General features: G+C 38.8%; 1 protein-coding gene and 1 pseudogene across 2 annotated transcripts in view; one reads left to right on the top strand and one right to left on the bottom strand.

Annotated features, from left to right (window-relative positions):
- The window catches only part of KCND2 (potassium voltage-gated channel subfamily D member 2), a gene marked incomplete at both ends in the record, with an annotated part of 492,167 nt that extends 488,432 nt beyond the window's left edge, over window positions 1–3,735 (bottom strand). Inside the window, one exon of the mRNA XM_080819084.1 lies at window positions 2,621–3,735. Within this exon, the coding sequence (XP_080675210.1) occupies window positions 2,621–3,735 (1,115 nt within the window). The remainder of the gene's footprint in view (window positions 1–2,620) is intronic.
- Window positions 3,736–5,344: 1,609 nt separating this feature from the next.
- Window positions 5,345–20,269, top strand: part of LOC308352478 (glutathione S-transferase P-like) — a 74,045-nt pseudogene continuing 59,120 nt past the window's right edge. The window contains exons 1-2 of the transcript in view: window positions 5,345–5,501; window positions 6,099–6,172. The product of the transcript in view is annotated as a glutathione S-transferase P-like (transcript). The remainder of the gene's footprint in view (window positions 5,502–6,098; window positions 6,173–20,269) is intronic.

The following is a 20,269-nucleotide window of genomic DNA, read 5'->3' as shown; positions in this document are numbered from 1 at the left end:
TAAATTCAGGCAATGGCTTTTGTTGAATGTTTTCTGTTCTTAAATAAAGCTGTGAGTCACAATGCAACCAAAGACACCAACAAGGCAGTATCTTTAAAACAGAAATCTGTTTCTCTAGGAAAATAAAATACATTATAACTATATTTTAATGAGAAACTGAAGATGTCTTTCTAAGAAACTTCGCTGTATTATAAAGCATATACTTTCTTAAATGCTCACATATATTTTTCAATAAATGGATTGTATTTTTACTGCATCAACATTTCTACATCTTAAAAGTATGACTGCTCTAGTCCACCAGATCATTAATTAGCTTAATTTCCCGAAAATTAAAATTTTCAGCTTCGGTGAAACTTAAGTCTTAAAAGTAACTCGCATTTTGCTTCCAAGTTTTGAGAAAGTATACATACTTAATTCTTCTAATCTACTTATATAAGAACACATGAACTAAATCATTTCATAGATTTGACTTGAGCCTTATGATTTAGTTTCTTAAATCATTTCCAAAGTTAGACACTTATAAGTATTTTATTTATACAGTAAAAAAAAAAAAATTGATAGCTAACACTTCCTCTTTTTCTTCCTAAAAGCAAAAATAAATTTTAAAATAAAATTAAAAAATTAAAGTCATTTCAGGAAACAAACTTTAATATAATAGTAGTGTCTCATATCTAGAATAGAACTTCTAGCCAGATGAAATTAGCATTTCAACAATATTCATTTTAATACTGATATTCATATACACAGTATATGGTATTAAATGATTAACTTAATAAAATTTAATCAAAATGATTCACTGATACTTCATGAAAAACACCAGCATAGACACCAAATTTAAACCATATGTATTTCCTTTTAATGTTTCTTTAATTCCTCTCAAAGCAGAATTCTCTTTTTCATAAGTATTTCTGATCTGAAGTTCTGATAGTGATTTGCACTACCCAATTTCCCTAACAAAGATTTCATATGACAAGAAGACTACAAGACTCCAAACCACACACACATATAAAATTCTCTTTAGTAAGAAAAAAGCACCTATACTACACCTTCAAAATTTGTCACAAAACTGCCAACAGGATAAGAAGGACATAAAAGCAGTAGGATACGAATTTTCACTAATTCATTTTTTTTTTTCAGTGCACCAGTAGGTCTTAAAAAAATACATGAGACTAAATAAAAATCACAAGCAGTGTCTAGCTTTTGTTTAGCACAATTTAATTAACTTAGCCAAAAATTCTTCACATATGAAATATTCCATTAGTTGGCCATATGACAATATGAGAAATTCAGTTCAATGCATTATGGCTAATACAATTAAGTTGACTTTAACCACATTGTCATTTAAAGAAGACAATTAAATTAGCCAGAAACAACTTTAAAAAGCAGCCTTGGGAATAACTTCTTCCTACAGCCATTACCAAACCCTTACTGAACTGATTAACTATGCAAGAAAAGCAGCAAAAAGCTGAAGAAAGGGCACTAACATCACTACTTGGCTTACCGAAGAACTCATAAAAGTAAAAGGCTCTAACTATTTTATTTTATTAGATCCTGTAATATATAAATCGTGCTACTTTTCTGCAGTTTGACTAACACTAATCATTTCACACTTTACCTTTTTTCTACCAACTTAAAAAAAATCTCAATTCTAGCTTCATATTAATTTTTTGAAAAAACATTAATTTGAAATTTTGGTTGCAAAACACCATTACCCCCAAATAAAAGAATACACAGAAGAATTATAGAAGGAAATCAGAATGCACAAAATTCTATTACACAATTGGCCCCTGGTGACCATCAATCTCACCAGATACTGCTCTATCTTCTACGTGTATTTAATGGTCATAGGCCCATTGCCTGATGGGATCTGTAGTTTCTAAAATAAAAAAAAACTGTGAGTAATAGTCATTGACTTCTTATTTTGAAACTATGAACCTCTAGTCTTAAATATGCTGCAAATATCATTCTACTTCATTTAGTAGAGTTGATCAGTTTCAGTCCTAATATTCGAAAACTGTATAATCTATCAGCCAAAATGAAAATGCATGTATATGAATATGTACAAATACATTATAAAATTCTTGATAATGAAATCTATAATCTATGTTTTATAATGTTGTAAAATAAGAATTATGGTTCTTGGAGGAAAAATGAATGCCAAAAGTATCTATTTACTTCAAATATACATGAATATACTTCAAATATACATGAAAACTTTTCATTTGAATACACTGAAACACTTTCTAGGCATTTCAATATATATTATGCATATTCATACCTTTATGTGGGTGCCAATTTTGTGTTGTTCATTATCATATCTTTATGTATTGATATGTATAATATTATATTTCCCATATTCAGGAGTTTCAAAATTTCTTTGTATATTTATCACTCTCAGGCACCAATACTCAACACTTGCCAGCAAATCCCCTAAACATTTCAATCGCTGTATCATACCCATTTCATAGAGAGTTTCTCAAAACCACTTAGATAATGCTTCCCTAAACCCATTTAGAAAAGAGAAGAGGTGTTTCCTCTGAATTATGTAACCTTACTGAGTCCACTCACAATCACCTCCCATACCTTCAACCTCCACCCCATCTCCCTTGATGGCACTCACCCTAGTGTAGTCATGGTGACGATGGTATACCAGAAGGCAGCGGGGATGCTGGTGAACTTGCTGGCTGAAGACCCCTTCTCTGCGTAGAACATGACCGTAGCAAAAATGATGATAGCCATGGTGAGCGAGAAGAGCAAGAAGCCCAGTTCTGAGGCACAACTCTTCAGTGTGTACCCCAGGATGCGCAGGCCTTGGGAGTGGCGGGAAAACTTAAAGATCCGGAAGACCCGGAAGACCCGGAGCGTGACAAAGGCTCCGCTGACATCCTCATTGTCTGTCATCACCAGCCCGATGTAATAAGGCAGGATGGCCACCACGTCGATGATACTCATGACACTGCGCACAAAACGGTAACGACTAGGTGCCGCAGCCAGGCGAAGCAAGTACTCAACTGTGAAGATCATGACGCAGGCTGTATCCAAGCAAAAGAAGGCCACCGCGTAGCGCTCCCCGCAAGGCAGTTCTTTAATGTGCCCTGGGCTAGACCCACATGGCACTGTCTCTACCACATTCGCGATGACTGAGACGGCAATGAAGAACCCTGTAACATAGTAGAACACCAGGGCCATGGTGCTGGTGTGGGGGTTCTCAAATGCCCGCCAGACCCTCTGCCGAGCAGTCATGGTGGGCAGCGCGCTCTCTCCGGTGTTGTCAGTGTCGGCGTCGTCCTGCAGACGCTCCGCGTTCTCTCGCCTGCGATCCTTGTACTCCTCGTAACAGCAGTCGCCAATAATTTCTGGGATGAGGCCGAAGAAGGCCAATTCTTCATCATAAGCAGAGATGCACTCATGGCGAGGATAGTGGAGCTTCCCGGTGCGGTAGAAATTCAAAATGTGGCGGAAGATGTCCGGGTCACGGTCAAAAAAATACTGCTGAGTTTCCGGGTGGTAGAAAAAGTCCCTCTCAGAACTGCCCAGCAGAGTGTCTGGATAGCGTTCCAGGGTGTCCTGCCATGTCTGGAAACGGGTGCCACTCACGTTGAGCACAATCAGAGCATCTTGAGTCCTTTTTCTCTCCTGCCTTGGGGGAGCTGGCATGGGCCCCGAGGCCACAGGCATCCACCCAATGGCTGCTGCCCTGGCAAAGGGCAGCCATGCTGCTACACCCGCCGCCATGGTTCCTTGAAGTGGAGGCAAGAAGGGCAACCAGGCCTCTACAATGGGGCAAAGTAGCCACACTCACTCACTTCCGCCCGTCGAACAAAATACCACTGAGAAATGTGGTCCGGAAGTATCACTCCTATTCCACGGTAGAGCTCCTGGTGAAGTCACAGTTCTCAGAAGGGCAAGTTTCCCTCAAACACAGGAATTTGGAGTAGTAAGGAAAAAAAAAAAAAAATACAATGTCCTAACAATCACGCCCAGCAGAATCTAATCAAACCTCTTCCAGCAGGTGAACCGGGCCACTCCTGGCACAAATAAGTACACAGTTGACTTTAGACGCAGCAATTTTTTCAAACAGGTGTCTGGTTTTTCCCTGACACAGTCCGGATAATGTAGGGTCAGTATGCGTTGTGTAGGATAGAGAAAACGAAGGGCAGTCACTCAGTGGTATTCTTTTGGTGAATTAGACAACCCTTCCACCTTCCCTTTTAGCTCTTTCAAACCTTCCCTTTCCAAGTGGCCCTTCCCGCCAACGGAGTCTCAGAAAGGCGACCTGTTGTTGCAGCTTCCGAGATGCGGTCACAGCCGCTGCCCCACGTCTCTTTGGGAGTCCGGTCGCCGCCTCTACTCCTTGGGCCGTATTTGCAGAGATGGAGGTGCTGTGCGGTGGGCACGGTGGGGGGCGTTAATACAGAGCCTCCTCCCCCACGTCTGCAAGCACCCCTTGTGTCTGCCAAAAGCGTTTGCCCAATCGCCCCTTCACTCTCTTTTCAAGTTCAGCTCAGGTGCAGTGTGACAGTTACAGAACACGGGAGCTGGCAGCCGCCGCCGCGGCGGCGGCAGCAGCAGCATCTGCCTCCGCGCAGAACGCGCCTCGCTCGCGGTACATACCTGGCAAAGTGCGCGCCGGGGCTGAGTTGCATAGAGACTTTCTCCTCGCCGTGCACCCGGAAAGGGAAAAGCAGAGAAAGCAGCTCCCGAGCCGCCGAATCCGATGCGCCCAGAGAGCATAAATAAAGCTCAAGCGAGCTCTTCTTCCCCTTCCCCCATCCCTCTGTGCTTCCCTCCTCCTTTTCACCTTCCAAAAGCCAGGCGCAGGCGAGCCGAGCAGCAGCAACAAGTTCAAAAGGTGCGGGGGAGGCGAGAACGGAGGGGACTGGCTCCTGCCAACTTACTGCGCCGCCGCTGTCACCGGGGCCCGAGCCTGGCGGTGCGGGGCTGTGGGGCTGCGGGGCTGCGGGGCGGCCGGGCTGGCGGCGGCGGTGGCGTGGAGGGGCCGGGGCGGGAGCGGGAGCGGGAGCCGGAGCCGGGGCCGGGGCCGGGGCCGGCGCGGGCAATCGCCTGAGCGCAGAGGCAGGAGGCGCTCGGCAGCGCGGGGGCGCGGGAGGGTGGCTGGCTGCTTCCCCGCCAGTGGGTGGTCCTGCATCTCCCCCGGCTCCCCGCGCCGCTCTGCTCGTGCGATCAATAAATAGGGAGAAAATAAATAAATAACCGCGCGCACGCCCCGCCACGCAGGTTATGAAAGGCGTCTCCTGCCTTTCCCTCGGCTTGACCTTTCTCCGCCCCCGCCCCCTCGGGCTCCTCTCGCTCCACCCCAGCCACCCACCAGCCCCGGCGCAAAATGTCACCGAGGGAGAGCATCCAGGTGGATCTGCCGGGGAGGAGAGCAGCCTGGATGAACAAAGGGAAGCTTCACGCGCTCGGCTGCGGTGGTTTGGTGGAGGAGAGGAGGAAGGGGACCGGTGCCTTGCTTCTGCCTCCCTGGGACCCGGTTCAAGGCGAGCGTGGGAAAAGAAAAAAAAAAAAAAAAAAAGGAAAAAGACAGAGAGAGAGAGAGAGAGAGAGAAGCTGGGAAGGAGGGTGAGCGGAGCGGAACGCGCAGGAATTGGTTGTCTTCTGGGGGCTACCGGGTAGCAAGACCTGCAGAGCCCCGCGGCGGAATTTTTAAGTGCTTTTCCCTCTTTCTATCTGTTCAAACCAGATGTGAACGTTGCAGGAGCTAATATGTCATCTATCCAACTTGCCGAAAAGTCAGACAGTCCCCCTCGGTCTAGGTGTTGCCACAACTCCTTTTCTCGTCCTTTGAGAATGACAGGAGGGATTTAGAACCCCTTTCCAAATGTCAGCGTCAAGGGGCGTGAGTCTCTGAGTGTGCGTCCCCTTCCTTTTCTCTGCGCATCTCTGCGCATCTCTAAAATGGTTAAAGTAGTTAAAGGTGTCCGTGTGAGGGGTAAGTGACGGGGCAAGAGACTAGGAAATTGTCGCGGCCAACCGTTTTGTTTTTCGCGTACCCCGCCTCCTCACCCCAGCCCTCCCCACCCCCCGTCATTAGGAATCATCCTTAAAATCAAACATATACCACTTGTAACCACTAGATGGCGTGAACGGAGAGAAGTTAAATTTACACCTAAGGTTTGGATTCTTTGGAAAGGTGAAGGATCATAACGAGGTGACCCAACGGAAAATCGGATCACATTAAACATCCTCAATTCCCCCTTTCCAAATACCAAAGATACCTTTTTGGTATTTATGTGAGATACACTACTCAAATTTATTTTGAAATTTAATTTGAAAATTAAATTTCGATTACTGAATAATAATGATGATAAAGGTCTTTAGAAATAGTGAGACTTCATCTATATTGATTAAGGGGGGGGTCTAGTTTTTACCTAAAAGTTATCTTTTCAGGTCTTACTTTGTTTTTAGTTTGAAAAGTAAATAGACTGTGACGTATGGTCTTGAATTGACTTTAAAGCCCTAGAGATCTTAGGCAGGATGTGTTAACCTTAAAAATCTGAAATGTAATACCTCAACAGAAGGACACTAACAAAAAAATAGAGTCTACAGAAACTCACCAGAGAAGGAGAAAAACAAACTTTCTAATGTGCAGGACTTTTTGTAGAGTTGGAAAGGCATTTTTTGTTTACTTGTTTACTGGAGTAGAGGTTTAGGGAATCCCATGTTAGTAGTTAATGAAGTCAGAGCTAATGCACCATGAAAGTTTGGAAACACAGAACTGAAAACACCTGCTGTTTTATCTGTTTGGATGAGCCGCAGTGAAAGATGCTTGTTAACAAGTCTATATGGTCTGCATACATGAAAAAGAATATTAACTGAAAAATAAAGAAGGGACTACTTAACAATTACTGTAAGAAAATTAACCCCTTCCTACTCCAGAAAATAAGGTGTCAACATAAAAGGTGTCTCCAGAGAATGGAGAGCCATGAATATTCAATTGATGCCAAACTGGCATGACCTCCCATAAAGACCCGGGCAGGCGACCTAAATAGAGCTTTTAAAACTTCCCAGCAGGATGCTGAACACTAACAAATATAAACATAGATGTTTAACTCTACAAAACCCTTAAATAAGCAAGAATAGAAAATCCATAATTCTTAAGAAGACTTTGAGATCTGTTCTCCCCCACTCTCTACAAGCTTCTTGATGCAACAGAAAGAATGTGGGCTTAGAAGCTAAACCCATCTAGATTTAAATTCTAGTCTAAGAAATTACTCATAGGCTTTGTTTCATCTGGCAAATTACTTTTGTTTAGAAGTTGCAGATAATAAAACTTAACTTTTTAAGCCTATTGTGAGGATTAAACAGGATAATTCTCCTGAATGCCAGTGTAGAATTTGATACACACGAATGGTACTCAATGTCAATTCCTTTTTACTTTCGATGCCTAATGGAAATGCAGAATATTTTATCAACCCTGTATTTGAAATTCCCACAGGTACTTCTGTGTTTACTCTCGCATCTGAGTTCAAGAGTTCCCTTGTGATATAGCAGTGACTCTGATATTTCAACTATTCATTTGTACATAGAAATGTTATATGAAGGCTATGTATACAAAATTCAGCAGAACATTCTCAGTCTCTATGCTTCTCTTACCCAGGGATTCCTGTGCTTCCTTCTTGTATTCCCATTTTACATACTCTGCTTGGTTGATGGAAAATAAACTCAGCAAGATCAAAATTGAATTCATCACCTCTCTTCCTCCTCTATTCAGTTTTCTCTCCTGATGAATAAACCCCAAGGTAGAAACCTCATGGTCATTCCACAGACCCTGTCCTGTTCTTTACCACTTCCCTGTACCATCCCCTCAAAATATACACACTTATCCAATGATCCAATAAGCTTGTATATTCTACCCTCATTACCCATCTATCCTTATACTGTACCTACAGTGATTTTTTAAAAACTATTTTGAGATAATTATAGATTCACATGCCATTGTGAGAAAGAAGAGATCCCTTACACCAATCACCTAGTTTCCCCCAAAGTTAACATTTTGCATATTACGGTACAATATCACAACCAGGAAATTGACATATTGGTGCAATCCACTGACCTTAGTCAGATTTAACCTGTTTTACATACACTAATTTTTGCATGTTATATAATTTTCTCACATGTATATATTTATGTGACCACCATCAAAGTAAGCATCTAAAAGATTTCCACCATGAGGATCCCCTTTTATAGCCATCTCCCTCCCTCCTCCCTTCCCTATCCCTTGTCAACTACTAATCTGTTCTACTTTATAGTTTATCAATTCATAAATATTATGTAGAAGGATTCATGCAGTATAAACTTTTCAATTTGTCTTATTTTACTCAGTAGAATTAGTTGAGATCTAGCCACATTGTTGAATGTATCAACAGTTCATTTCTTTTTATTGCTAACTAGTACCACACTTTGATTATGCATTCTCTCACTGAAGGAGATTTGGAGAGGTTCCAGTTTGGGGCTTTTATGAATAAAGCTGCTATGAACATTCATGTACAGGTTACTGTGTGAACATAAATTTTCATTTCTTTGAGGTAACTACCCAAGAGCATAACTCCTAGGTTTATGACAAGTGTATGTTTAGTTTTGTGAGAAGCTTCAATAATCTTTTCCAGAATGCCTGTATATCCCACTGGTAAACTCTAAGTTACCTGGTTTCTCAGCATCCTTGCTGACATTTGGCATTACCACCACTTTTTGTTTTAGCCTTTCTGATAGTGTGTTGTGACATTTCATTGTGGCTTTAATTTGCATTTACCTAATGGCTAATTTTGTTGAATATACCTTTATGCACATATTTACCATCTGTATATTCTTCGGTAAAATGCATGTTCCTACCTGCTCAGTTTTTAATTGGCTTGTTTGCTTTTTACTATTGACTTTTTAAAAAAGATTTATTTATTTAATTATTTGACGGAGATCACAAGTAGGCAGAGAAGCAGGCAGAGAGAGAGGAGGAAGCAGGCTCCCCACTGAGCAGAGAGCCCAATGTGGGGCTCGATCCCAAGACCCTGGGATCACGACCTGAGTCAAAGGCAGAGGCTTTAAGCCACTGAGCCACCCAGGTGCCCCTACTGTTGACTTTTGAGAGCTCTTAATGTATTCTAAATAATGGTCCCTGGTCATATATGTCCCTTGCAAATATTTTTCCAAGTCTGTAACTTGTCTTTTCATCCTCCTCACAGGATTTTTTGCAAAACAAAAGTTTTTAATTCTGATGAGGTCCAAATTGTCAATTCTTCCTTATATGGATCATGGTGTTGGTGTCAAATCTAACTCTGCCTCGTCCTTTGTCCCAAAGATTTTGCCTGTATTTTTTTTCCTAAATATGTTATAGTTTTACATGTTAAACATAAGTCCATGATCTATTTTGAGTTAATTTTTGTATAAGGTATGAGGTTTAGGTCAAGGCCCATTTTATTTTTTTGGCCTATGAATATCCACTTGCTTCAGCTCCATTTGTTGAAAATCTTATCCTTCCTATATTGAATTACTTTTGCCCCTTGTCAAAAATTATCTGGGTAAGGGGCACCTGGGTGGCTCACTCAGTTAGGCGTCTGCCTCTGGCTCAGGTCATGATCCTGGAGTTCCAGTATTGAGTCCTGCATGGGGCTCCCTGCTCGGCAGGGAGTCTGCTTCTCCCTCTGACCCTCCCCTCCCATTCTCTCTCTTTCTCTCTCTCAAATAAATAAATACAATCTTTAAGAAAAATTAGTTGGGTATATTTTGACAGTTTATTTTTAGGTTATTTTTTGTTCCAATGATATTGTCTATCTCCTCGCTAAAACCATACTTTCTTGATTACTGAGGCTATCTAGTAATGCTTAACATCAACTATAATTCTTCCTTCCACTTTATTATTCTTTCTCAAAACTAAGTTTTTCTAGGCCCTTGCCTTTCCAAATACATTTTATTTTATTTATTTATTTTTAAGTAGACTCCACACCCAGTGTGGAGCCCAACATGAGGCTTAAATTCACAACCCTGAGATCAAGACCAGAGCTGAGATCAAGAGGTGGGTACTCAACCCACTAAGTCACCCAGATGCCCCTCTAATATACATTTTAGAGTAAACATACCCATGTCTACAAAAAATCTTGTAGGGTTTAAATAAACATTGCATTACACCTATAAATTAATATGGGGGAATAGACGTGTTTCCTATGCTGAATTTTTCAATCCATGATCACTATACATCTCTCCATTTATTTAGCTCTTTTTTTTCTTTCGTCAGCTTTTTGCAATTTTCAGGATACAAATCCCATATACATTTTATTAGGTATATACTAACTATTTCATTTTCTTTGGAGAAATTATAAATAAACAGTATTGTGCGTTTTTTAAAATCTCGGTTTCCATATGGAAACCCAAATTGGGTTTTGTATGTTGATCATGTACCTGCAATTTTGTTGAACCTCCTTGTTAGTTCTTGGGTTTTCTATGTAGACAATCATGGCAGTTTTATTTCTCCTTTTGCAATCTGTATGCCTTTGATTTAGAGTGTGTTTTTTTGAAAATATAATCACATCACTCCCCCTTTCGATAGTCTTACCTCTTTTTCAGAAATCACTCCTCAGCATAGAATGTAGAAGCCTTCAGGATCTCAATTTCCTCTACCCTTTAAGTCTCATCTCATGCTGCCTTAAATTAGCTTACTCTACTGTCTTGTTCAACTACTTTTTGTTTGCAGAGTTTCGTGTTTTTTATCTTGATTTCGGGGTCTTGGTTCACACCTCTCTTTCTTGTAGCTCTCAAGTATTCACCTTGAGTCACAGTCTCTAGGACCAACTTCTAAATTATGTCTATTATATTATTACTATGTCTATTTCGTGTGCTCCATCAGAAACTGTAACAACCTAGAAGAGGAGTGGGTCTCCTTCTTTCTCTTAGCAACAGACTGTAAGCTCTTTGAGAGAAGGCAATGGTCTTTTATCTCTGTATCCTCAGGGTCTGTCATTATACTTGGCACACAGTAGAAATAAAGGGACTATTTGTTAAAGGACTGGATGCTCTTATTAGATAGTCAATATTCACTTTTTCCCCATTATAGATTATTATTGTTATGCTCCAAAAGATTTATAGAGTATCACACTGATTTTTCTACCAAGATGTACAATGGAAAACAAATTACCTTAACAATGAGACAAATGATCTGCATTTGTATTCTTATGTAAAAAGTGCTTTCTTGATAGGCTCACTATAGTTGGTTCTCAAAAAGGTCTGTGATGTGTTATTCTTATGTTTATTTTATCCAAAAGGAAACAAAGCTCAAGAAGGTTAAATGATTTTCCAAGATTATATCATATAACTGAGTGGCAGAAGCTGACTCATTCCCAGGCCTTCTGATTCTAAATCACATATCCTTTTAGTTCTATAAACACACTAGTATCTCCAACAACAAAGTCTCTTTGTCCATTTGTTGTTGTCTTTCGTACTGGTGATGAAGCTGCAAACAGGTGCATACTGTGTTACTCATCCCCCATGGCACATCTCTGAGAGGTCACTATATTCATTTAGCTGTATAGAATAATGATTTGGCATATGTATATATTGCTAAATGATTACTATAATAAATTTAGTTAAAGCCCATCACCACACATACCACATTTTTTTCTTGTGATGAGAATTTTAAGATCCACTTTCTTAACAATACTGAATTGTATATTTGAAAGATGCTAACTACAGTCATCATACTGTGCATTACATCCCAGTAATTTGTATATCTCATAACTGGAAGTTTGTATCTTTTGAACTTTCACCTATTTCCTAATAACCCTATATTAGGTTTTTTAAAAAATATAGTATCATCTTTATTAAAGAAACAAAATCCTACGTTAAGAAAGAATTCAATCAACTTGTAAAATAAACAAAACTTTTAGCTAGGAATTAAAATGATACGCAATAAATCTTGATTATGTTCTATTAAATTTTTGAAAAATATTTGTTTATACTGTTAAATATCAAGGGAAAAAATCAACATTTTCACCCTAAAATATCTGATCACAAGATATATATAGTTCATTTTTATTCACTTTCTAGGTTTCATAATATTTTGTGTTTGGCAAATGTACTTTATCCAAAGTAAATTTTGGTTTGGTCTGGATCGTCTGTTCATCAGAAGTACACAAGCTATCTTTTTTTTTTTTTTAAGTTTATTTTGTTTTCTGGGAAAATAAAAATAAAATCTGACATACTAGTAAGGTATGGAAGATATGAGAAAGTCACAGAATAGGTAAGGTTAGTTAAATGCTGAAAACATACTTGAGATTTCAAATACCTCACCGTATCCCTGGAATATGGTCATCGGGGAAAGGGCAATGACCCCGTGTCTTTTTTTGGACTACTATTAAAAAGATAGGTTGGCAACCTACGCTTAACTTCTTTTTTAACTTCTTTTTTCCATTTATTAATACTGCAAAGTCCTTTTCAAAGTCCTCTTCAAAGGATCTTCCCCCTTTTAAGTTTCAGACCTTGAACATCTCCTATTAAAAATAACCCATTTTCAGGGACTTTATTCCTCATATACAGAACATCTTAAATATATTTTATATAATGAATCGGACTTGACTTTCCAGGTTCCCACAATGCTGCTCTGGGACCCTGTCACATCCTATGTGTTTGGAACTCTGTCAGCTAATACATTTTGTAAACACACGTACAAAATCTAGCCATGATGTTATGGCTTCAATTCCACCTCATGGGATGCTTGTCATCATAAAGAAGCATAGTGATTGTTTTTAATATAAAGAATGTATTGAGGGGGGTGCCTCAGTGGCTCAGTTGTTAAGCATCTGCCTTGGGCTCAGGTCAGGAGCTAAAGGTCCTGGGATTGAGTCCTGCATCAGGCTTCCTGCTTGGTGGGAAGCCTGCTTCTCCCTCTCCCACTTCCCCCGGCTTGCAGTCCCTCTCTTGCTGTCTCTCTCTCTTTCAAATAAATAAATAAAATCTTTAAAAAAATGTATCTTTGTTGCTAAAATTTTTATGAAATTACAGATGGTTGGTGATGCACATGTTGTTCCTATGATCAAGAAAGGCAGGGCACAAATTACAGGGGAAAAACCAGTTTTTAACATATTGCTATTATCAGTCACTTACAATGTGAGAAAGCACCACATTGTATATGAGCAATGACCCAAGCTATTCAAGATCAGCTGCCCTCAGGGAGCTTGACACCTAGGATGGAAAGAACAGAACATGTAAATATCTTTTAATCCAAAAGTAAACTTACTTGTGAGTTTCATTTCAAGATATTTTCCCTAAATGTTTTATCCTGAGAAACTGCTTGTTTGTTAGAGATGGAAAAAGAGGGAAGAGGGAACATATAAATTAGATTCTTGGATTCATTATCATATTTATAACTTTGGCATTAATTGCTATGGAATAATTCCAGAGCCATAAAGTAAGAACTGTGACTACAAACAAGAAAGAAACAGTGAGCGTTCTGAAGAAATAAAAGCCTTCTTTTTTAAAACTAGAGAAAAGTAAATTCTTGCATATGTTACTAATGTTGGCGAAGAAGATAAATTACTCCAAATAGTTTATGGTCGTTGAAAATCTTGACGAAGTCTATAAAGTTTTCATCATTTAAGAAGCCACATTCTGTGAGAAAATTGGCAATTAATTTGCCTGTTTACTTTTTTTAAAAACTGCTTGGTATGCTCTAGCAAGCCACTCTGATACGCAAGTATATTTGCTTCATTATTTCTATACATAATTATGTAGTTGGCTTTAATAAATCACTCAAAATAGTGGAGTGTTAAAAAAAAGCAGAACAATGTAATTCTTTAAAGTATTTGGTTAATAGAAGATCCCTGCCTTACTTTACTTTACTTTTACTTACTTACTTTACTTTACTTTTAGAAACTGATATTATGTAAATCTTGCTTGTTTACAATTTAACCTGTGCTGGATTTTAATTTAAATAAAGAAAATTATTTAATAGAGGGTTATTAAACAGGTTTTACATTGCAGCTGTTCGAGTCCCTCAGGTAAATACTTATTGAGAGAGCTTATTAAAGTTTGTTCTACTTATTTATGTTTAAATTCTTTTTCTTCTCTTGTGTGAAGGCTTTGTGGGGCTGAACACCCACTGACTGAGAAGAGTCCTGTGCATATAGATTTGGGAAGGGCAACACGCTTGGAATGCTTATCAAGTAATTGCATTTGATGTGTCTATATGTGTCTAATTTTCTACATCATTTCTTTTTTGGAAACATGAATTGTATTCTGAATAAAGAAATTTGGAAAGCTCAGCTTTTTTTTACCCTAGCGAAGATAATCACATTAAGAACGGGGTATAAATAATTACATAACATTTAAAAAATATTTAAAACATTTTATAAAATATGAACTTTCTGAAACGAGAAATTTGGACAATGTGTGATATGAGGTGAAGCTGCTATGAGGGAAGCAGGCGTTGCGTGTATGGAAAAATAAATTCTGAAGTTTGAGGAGAAGGAAGTTCTAACATTGCTCCTACTCCCTCAGACTGTGTCTATTTCTGTAATTGATTTAAGGAGGAAATAACAAAGAGGCTTTGTTTTATGATAGTCATGTGTAGGAGAAAGCTAAAAGAGAAGAAACTGACAGGAAAAAAAAATCTACTCCAAATAAAGGGTATAATAAAAAAAAAAAAAGTAAATGAAGGGTGGACATAAGACTGTGAGGGAAAAAAAAATGCAGTATGTGTGATTATTTGACATGGAATTCTAAAGAAAGAAAGAAAAAAAAAGACAGGTGACACCAATTCTGAGCGCAGTGACTGAGAGAATAAGGCTAGGAGAAGGGAAAATCAAAGGAAGCACTCAGGGAAAGAAGCCGCTCCCTTTCCATACTGGCATGTGAAGGCAGCGAGTGCAGTAAGCTTTATATGCAGGAGATGGGATGGTTTATCGGAAGACCTGACTTCACAGTTCCAGATCTTCTGGAAATTTATTTTTTGATATTAAACATTTGGACATTCATATCATGTTCTTGATCTGAAATTTCACTTCCAATTCTCTTAGATCCAGTAAATTTATCTTGAAAGGGGGAAAATGAAAATCTTTGAGAACCTGTTAGCGATGAAGAGCAATTATGCATTTCACTGGGGCTCATATTCTGTTTACTCAGTAACTTCCCTCTCCCTGACAAAGGAATACATTTTCAGCCAACAACCAGTGGGCTGTCGGGTTAAAATGTTTTAAAAAATATTTAAAATTCTCTTTTGCTTATATATTAGGACCACAGAGAATAGCAATACCTACATAGCCTGTTACAATGTATAAATTATAAACATATAATTTAAATATTATGTAAATATCATCTATCGATCTATCTCTGTCTTCCTGTCTCTCTCTCTCTCTCCATCTTAAGAACCATGTGTTTACCCTGTTACTCCTAACCCAACCCTAATATTTTCCTTTCCATAACTGTAGTACTTTTCTGATGATAACAGTCCTGTTTCTCCTTATCCTACATATGTTCACTTACTTATTGATCTTCTTTTATGCAACTAATCACCTATGGCTGCCTCTCTTCCCTATATGTGGCTTCCAGTACTTTCTGGGGGACACTGCTGCCACTGTCCACACCCATGTGGTCACCCCCCCAAGAACTGAAATCCTGCCTTTAGCCTCCCCTTGTGTGGCTGCTGCCATCACCCCTCTAGGCTCTGACACAACATGCTGGGTTGCCTCCCCACAGGGACGCCTTCCTCACCATTCTTGGGCTCCAATATCTTGGGTTGTTCTACTCCTCCCCTGGGATCCCTCCACACTCCACACAGCTCTAACTCCCTGGTTTGGTCTGCCACAGCTCAACCCGCTTCCTTTCTACCTCACATTGGGACACACACTTTGTTCAGCCTTACTTAATTTAGGAATAAATTGTTCAGGAAAGAAAAAAAGATGGGGAAAAAGGGAGAGCTATATAAAACTTGAAACCTTAGTTTAAAGGAAAGGGACTTGATGATTCATTATTTGACTTTCAACAAGCTTCTCTAAGTGCCTACTATTTCCCAAGTTTCATGTGCACAGCTTCGTGTATTACCCCTGATAATATGGGAGAGAAGCTAAACATACTGGTAATGATATTCCAAAGTAAGAAACACTAGGAGATATATATCTAGGCATGGGGTCACTGAAGATCAGCACCTACCTCTCCAGGAATCAGAGCCAGAGTATTTAGGGTCTATTTGTTGGGCGGGGGTAGGGGGAGAGGTACCACTGCAGGCCTGAAATTGCTATGTTTAGAAGGACCTGTTTGAAGTATTGGCCCTTGGATGGCATCTTGAAACTTGACCCCCCCAGTCAGTAGTTAACTAATAAAGGTTCACACAATATGTGCTGTGCAAACAATATACTTTATGCCAAACACCTTCTTTTCTTCTCGAAATCTGTGTTCATACATTCAAGGCAGAGGGTGCCTGCATGACCAGTCCCCAGCTACATCTCTAATGTGCTTCCCTGGGCAGAGATGCTGTTTACATGTTGCTGCATTTCATTACTGGAGGAAGAGGACTCCCTATGGACACTGCATGGGATGGAGAGAGCAAAAAAAAAAAATACCCTATAAGTCCCTCCAGACACTGTGCCTTTTTTGCATGTGATCCAGCCATGTATCTTTACTGCAACACTGTACTACACCTCTGTGGTAAGTACACCTGCGTGCTGACTCCTGTGAGTCTTTCCAGCTGATCCCTGGAAGGGGGAGTGTCCTGGAGACACTACACACACTCCTGGACTGAGATTTTTTTTTTTTTTTTATGATTTATTTATTTATTTGACAGAGAGAGACATAGCGAGAGCAGGAACACAAGCAGGGAGAGTGGGATAGAGAGAAGCAGGATTCCGGTGGAGCAGGGAGCCTGATGAGGGGCTGGAACCAGATGTGGGGCTCGATCCCAGGACCCTGGGATCATGAGCTGAGCCCAGGGCAGACACAACGACTGAGCTACCCAGGTGCTCCCCTGGACTGAGTTTTAAGTCAAATTTTGTTAAGTGAAAATGGCATTCATGGGATTTCTGGGCAGAAGAAACAGCATAAACCAAACATATAAATGGGAATCAACATGACCCTGGGCAGAGGAAGATCCATAACTAATACATCGTTTCCTCAGCAGTAATTTCAAGGAAAGCCATGTCCAAAAATATAAGCAGAAGATAGATCTCAGAAGTTCCTCTATTAAGTATCCCATCTTTATACTTTAGGAAGCATTCAGGATGAGGAAAAAGTAAAATTGAGTGATTCAATGGATATCCTGGACAGAGAAAGAATGATAGATTTCTATCCTTATTCACACTTTTGAGTAAAATTATTTGTGCTATTATCAGTAAATTATTGATACTCTGGAAAATTATTAAGCAATTAGCTATTTGGTATTTTATATTTTCAAAAAAAACAGAATCATAGAAGTTCTCTTCAATTTAATAACTATTTCCTGCAATAGACTATGATACATTTTTATCCTACTCATAAATTCTGATAAACATCAGAAGAGGCAATAAATTTGGCATTCTTTACTCAGTGATATTAGCATTTTGTTTTATATGTTTTGGGGTGTTTGTCAGTTTTAGAACCACCTTATAAGTTTCAAAATATAATACATCTACAAAATGAAATTTATCACTTATGCATTGTATGCAATATGAAATACTCTGTCAACAACTTAAAATACAGTGTCTGTAAAATATAGTGTCTGAATGGATGAGGTTGTTAAACATTTGCCTTTGAAAAACAAGGCTGTTCATCTTCATTCTTTGCTAGACCACCTTGGGAAAAAACATCAAGACCAGTAGGTTAGCCTTAGATACATCTGTGGTGGGTTTTAGTGTTGTTATTTTACTTTATACTATTATTTTTTAATTTCAAGAACTTCTCATAGGGTATCATTTCAAAGTGAAGGATTTCTGCAATTTCACATTAACCATCAGTATTTCTAATTTTTAAAACACAAATCTATCTTTTAACAAATTTTAAGTTATTTACTATACCTAGATAGTAACTTGAATAAAATAAAATATGAAAATATTATTTTAATTTTATTTTATTTCCCAGATAATTCTTTTTATTTAGCATAGCATTTCCACAAATAGGGCAATATTCTGATAGTTTAATAAATTTCAGTTTAGGAAATATTTAAAATTATAGAATTTCCTTTGAATTTCCTGAACCAGTGATTATTATGACAATAACCAATGAATAGTTTTGCTATTTTTAGAACATATTTGGATATCTTTATGGGAGGTTTCTCAGATTCATCTTAGATAATTTTGTATTACAGAACTATAAAATGGCTAATATCATACTCACTGACTTTTTACTCAATAATTTTTCTTACACTGATTTTTATGTGCCTCTGCCTATTTAATGTTCCTCCTTGTCAATCACACTTGGAATGAGCTCTGCATCACAATGCAGAGTAAATAATAAAACATGTTTCATAGTTATGGAATTTTTCCCCAAAGCCTTCTGTATTGCTTAGAGAGGATATGCTTTGCTTCAAGTCAGTAAGATGGAAAACACACGGCTGAATCTGAAACTCTGGATTGATATTACCTGCAGGGACCTTTTCATCTAGGAGAAAATATTTAGAAAGACACACCTACTTTGCACCCTATATTATAAATGAAGAAATGAGAAGGACAGTTGCCTTGCAGAAGATAACATAGTACATTCTGAATCAAAATTACATGATATTTGAAAGAACACATGGAAACACATTTTTGAGATATTTAAATCAATTCCTATATCTCAGGTACTGTTAAAAAAAATAAATGAACCAAATGTAGACTACTAAGTCAAAACTTGGTATTTAAAACTTAGCAATCCTGAGGAGGGTCAACATAAGTAATCTTATTTGAAATAAAACATGACTTGAATGTGACAAGGAGGTATGTGTTATATTTTGAGATTCTTATAGTTTTAAATGTACAGAAATATTTTTTGCTAATTTTTATGTATACTAACATTTTCATAAATTTGGGTAATGTTTTGACAAATTTCAATTTGCAAACTTTTTAAAAGATTTATTAATTTATTTTAGAGAAAGAGAGAGAGAGAGCACAAGTGGGAGGGGCAGAAGGAGAGGGAGAGAGGCTCTCAAGCAGGGTCTGTACTGAAACCAAGAGTCAGAGGCTTAACCAACTGTACCACCCAGGTGCTCTTCAATTTGAAAACATTTTTGATCGCATATGTTTTTCAAAACCATTTATTATCTTTTATTTTATGTATCTTATTATACTTTCATTACTATTTTATCTATTGAATACTGTGGGCCAAGCCCTGTACTAAGCACCAAAAATACAGAAACCAACCAAACAGGAAGCACCAATATCACATCTGCTGATGTATCTCCTATTAATGCTTTATTTACTTTTGTTCAGGTCACCATTGCCTTTTAACAAACCACCTCAATACTGCTAGGCCTCCAACAATAACAATCATTTCATTCTGCTGATCATCTGTAATGTGGTTAAGGCTTGGCAAGGAAGGCTCATCTCTAAGCCATGTGACAGAAACTCACATGGCTGACAGCTGGTGCTAGTTGTTGGATGGAGGCTCAAGACAGAGCTGAGGGCTGTGGCCTTAGTTCCCTTCTATCTAGACCTCTCCATGTGGTCTTCCTCATAGCATGATAGCTGGGTTCCAAAGGCAGGCACTGGCAGTGAGAGCAAGACAGCTCTACCACTTATAACCACAATCACCACATAGTGCCACTTTCACCTCATTATTGCCTCATGAGGCTAACCCAAGGTCAAGAGGAGTGGATATGGATACTCCATCCTTTGGTGGTGGAGAGGCAGGATTCTAGATCATGTGGGACCTGAATTTAAAAAAATAAATAAATAAAGGTCTCCAGATGCCTGGGTGGCTCAGTTGGTTAAGCATCTGCCTTTGGCACAGGTCATGATCCCAGGGTCATGGGACTGAGGCACCCTGTCAGGCTCCCTGTCAGGCTCCCTGCTCAGCGGGGAGTCTGCCTCTCTCTCTCCCTCTGCCACTCCCCCTGCTTGTGCTGTCTCTCTCTCTGACAAATAAAGAACATCTTTAAAAAAAAAGGTCTTACATTATAATGGCCTTTATAATCAAGGTATAGTTACAATAACTTGTCAGGATTCCATACTCAAAGGCTTATTAATAAACTATGGTACCATTAGGTATATACTTCCATTCTAGTATTCTGTTCTAGTCCTTGAAATGATGTTATTTAAATGTAACACTCTATATAACCAATAGTTTGTTTTTAGTAGCAATGATAACTTGAATTAGTCAA

This window comes from Martes martes (assembly GCF_963455335.1).
Source record: "Martes martes genome assembly, chromosome: 11".
Taxonomy (NCBI): domain Eukaryota; kingdom Metazoa; phylum Chordata; class Mammalia; order Carnivora; family Mustelidae; genus Martes; species Martes martes.
This window is presented reverse-complemented; position numbering and strand designations above follow the sequence as displayed.